The 2,031-nt window shown below is 44.9% G+C and overlaps 1 protein-coding gene across 1 annotated transcript; it reads left to right on the top strand.

Moving 5' to 3' along the window:
• The first annotated feature begins 687 nt into the window (after positions 1–687).
• Positions 688–1,634, top strand: LOC127255584 (uncharacterized). Its single transcript, XM_051281187.1, has one exon. It carries the CDS (start codon positions 806–808, stop codon positions 1,433–1,435), a length of 630 nt encoding a protein of 209 aa, XP_051137144.1. The 5' UTR covers positions 688–805; the 3' UTR covers positions 1,436–1,634.
• The last annotated feature ends 397 nt before the right edge of the window (positions 1,635–2,031 follow it).

The raw sequence follows: 2,031 nt of genomic DNA, 5'->3' as shown, positions 1-2,031 counted from the left end.
CCAGATGTCAAGCTTCCTTTTCTTACCCAAACCCGACTTTCTTGCATATATATTTCAACTCTTTTCTTGGCCTTACATAACGTCCAAAGGCTGTTGTCTCTCTCCATTGGACCATAATTATAATAATAATACTCTTTCTATCCTTATATAAATATATATATACACAAAAATTTAAATAAAATATAATTAAAAAATATATTAATAAAAATAATTATAAATTTATATTAAAATAATTATATAATTTAATTAAAATTAAAAATTTATAATTTATAATATTTAAAATATAATTAAAGCGTGTAATAATTAATTAATTACTTCTATGACCAGCTGTCCGTCACCCCCACCAGATGTCAGTCACTCACAGTCAGTCATCCTACCAATCCCCCCACACCATATCTACATATAACTGCATTCTTTTATTACAATTTACATTATTATTATTTATTCTTACCACCAAACAGCTTGAGCATTGTGTAATGTGTAGGTCAACCGTTGCTGCCGCACCTCATCACCTAATTAATATTCTCGAATACTACGCAGCCCCATCTCAGCCGTCCGATCAGATCCCATCAATCTCCGTGGACCCCACGCTCCCGATTTACCCTCCACTCCCCACTTATTTACACAATTGCCATTCCCATTTCCCACCTATAAATCAAGCCTCTTACACCGGCTATGTTTGCCCAAATGAAGAGCCTTAGGGCCCTTTACAAAAATTAAAAAAAAAAATTAAAATTCAATATTCTTACCCTCTCTCTCTCTCTCTCTCTCTTCCTTTCTCTCTCTGCGAATCTCTTTTACTGAAATGGCTGCTTCTTCTAGAAGGTCCGCCGTCGCCGTCGTTCCGGCCTCCCGCCGCTCCGCCGCTCCGATCTGTAATCCTTTTTCCGATGCGTCGGCGCCTTTTACAACGACGTCGTCTTCTTCTTCCTTTGCGTCTTCTACCGCCTATTATTCCTCCTCACCGACTTTCCTAAACCAACGCCGTTCAACCTCTCCCACGCGCGTCAGCCTCCACGCGCTCTCACCGCCGCCTCCGACGCCGTCCGTGCGCTTCTCCATCGACAGATCTATATCCCCTCGCCGGTCGATAGCCGCACCGCCGCGTCGGAGTCATGTAATTCAGAGGAGCGGCGCTCAGAAGAGGACGTGCCTCTGCTCTCCGACCACGCATCCAGGTTCGTTTCGTTGCGCCTTGCATAAGAACACCTTCGGCGGAAGCCAGCACTCCATTTCCTACTCGCCGAACCGCCTGAACATGCGGAGGTCGGCGATGACTAATTCTCTGGTTCGGATCGGAACTGTGGAAGGAGATCTGGTGAAGAGAGCCCTAGCCTCCTTGATCCGTCCGTCCTCTCATCAGCAGCGCCGCCGAGCCGACTTCCAGCCGCGACCGAGCCGCCTCTCCGTCATGACCAGCGCCGGCGATCCTTGAGGAATCACTGCAGTTTTTTTAAAAGCATACAGACCGTCCGATCTGTTCTCCGGGGAGATCCAGCGGTAACCACCACCTGTGCAATTTTGGAAAGCGGAGGATCGATGATTCTCTCCGTTGTACATATGATTTGCAAAATGAAGGACATAATTGGACATCATTTAGCAGCATATTCATAATACACACTATAATTGAAAGAGATCTGAGATCCAATTCACTCTGCTATAATCCAATTCTCAAAACAAAAACACGAGAACTAGAGAGAGAGAAACCAATCGATCAATCATCCATTCGTTCTCCATCCATCCGTTAGTCGCTCAAGCGTCGGGTGGTGTTTCGTCCACCGTCGTCGTTCCTGAGATTTGCGTTGCGTCGTCCATTTCCAGGTACGTTTCTTCTGTTCCTTAATTCCTTCGGTCAATTCGTATACCTACTTTTCCACCATTTCCATTGCTTACTGTTGATTTCTGCTTTGGAAATTAGTTTGTGCCCTAGCCGGCACTTGGTTGTTTTCATTGAATTGCGTGTTGTGAGATCCACGCAGGGACGGCGCCGTTTTGAAAGCTTCGAAGCTCCAAACCTAACAGTCAAGAACA

Source organism: Andrographis paniculata, unplaced genomic scaffold (assembly GCF_009805555.1).
Source record: "Andrographis paniculata isolate CXL003 unplaced genomic scaffold, ASM980555v1 Contig54END, whole genome shotgun sequence".
Lineage (NCBI taxonomy): Eukaryota > Viridiplantae > Streptophyta > Magnoliopsida > Lamiales > Acanthaceae > Andrographis > Andrographis paniculata.
Note: the sequence above shows the minus strand (reverse complement) of the source record. Positions and strands in the feature narration are given on the sequence as shown.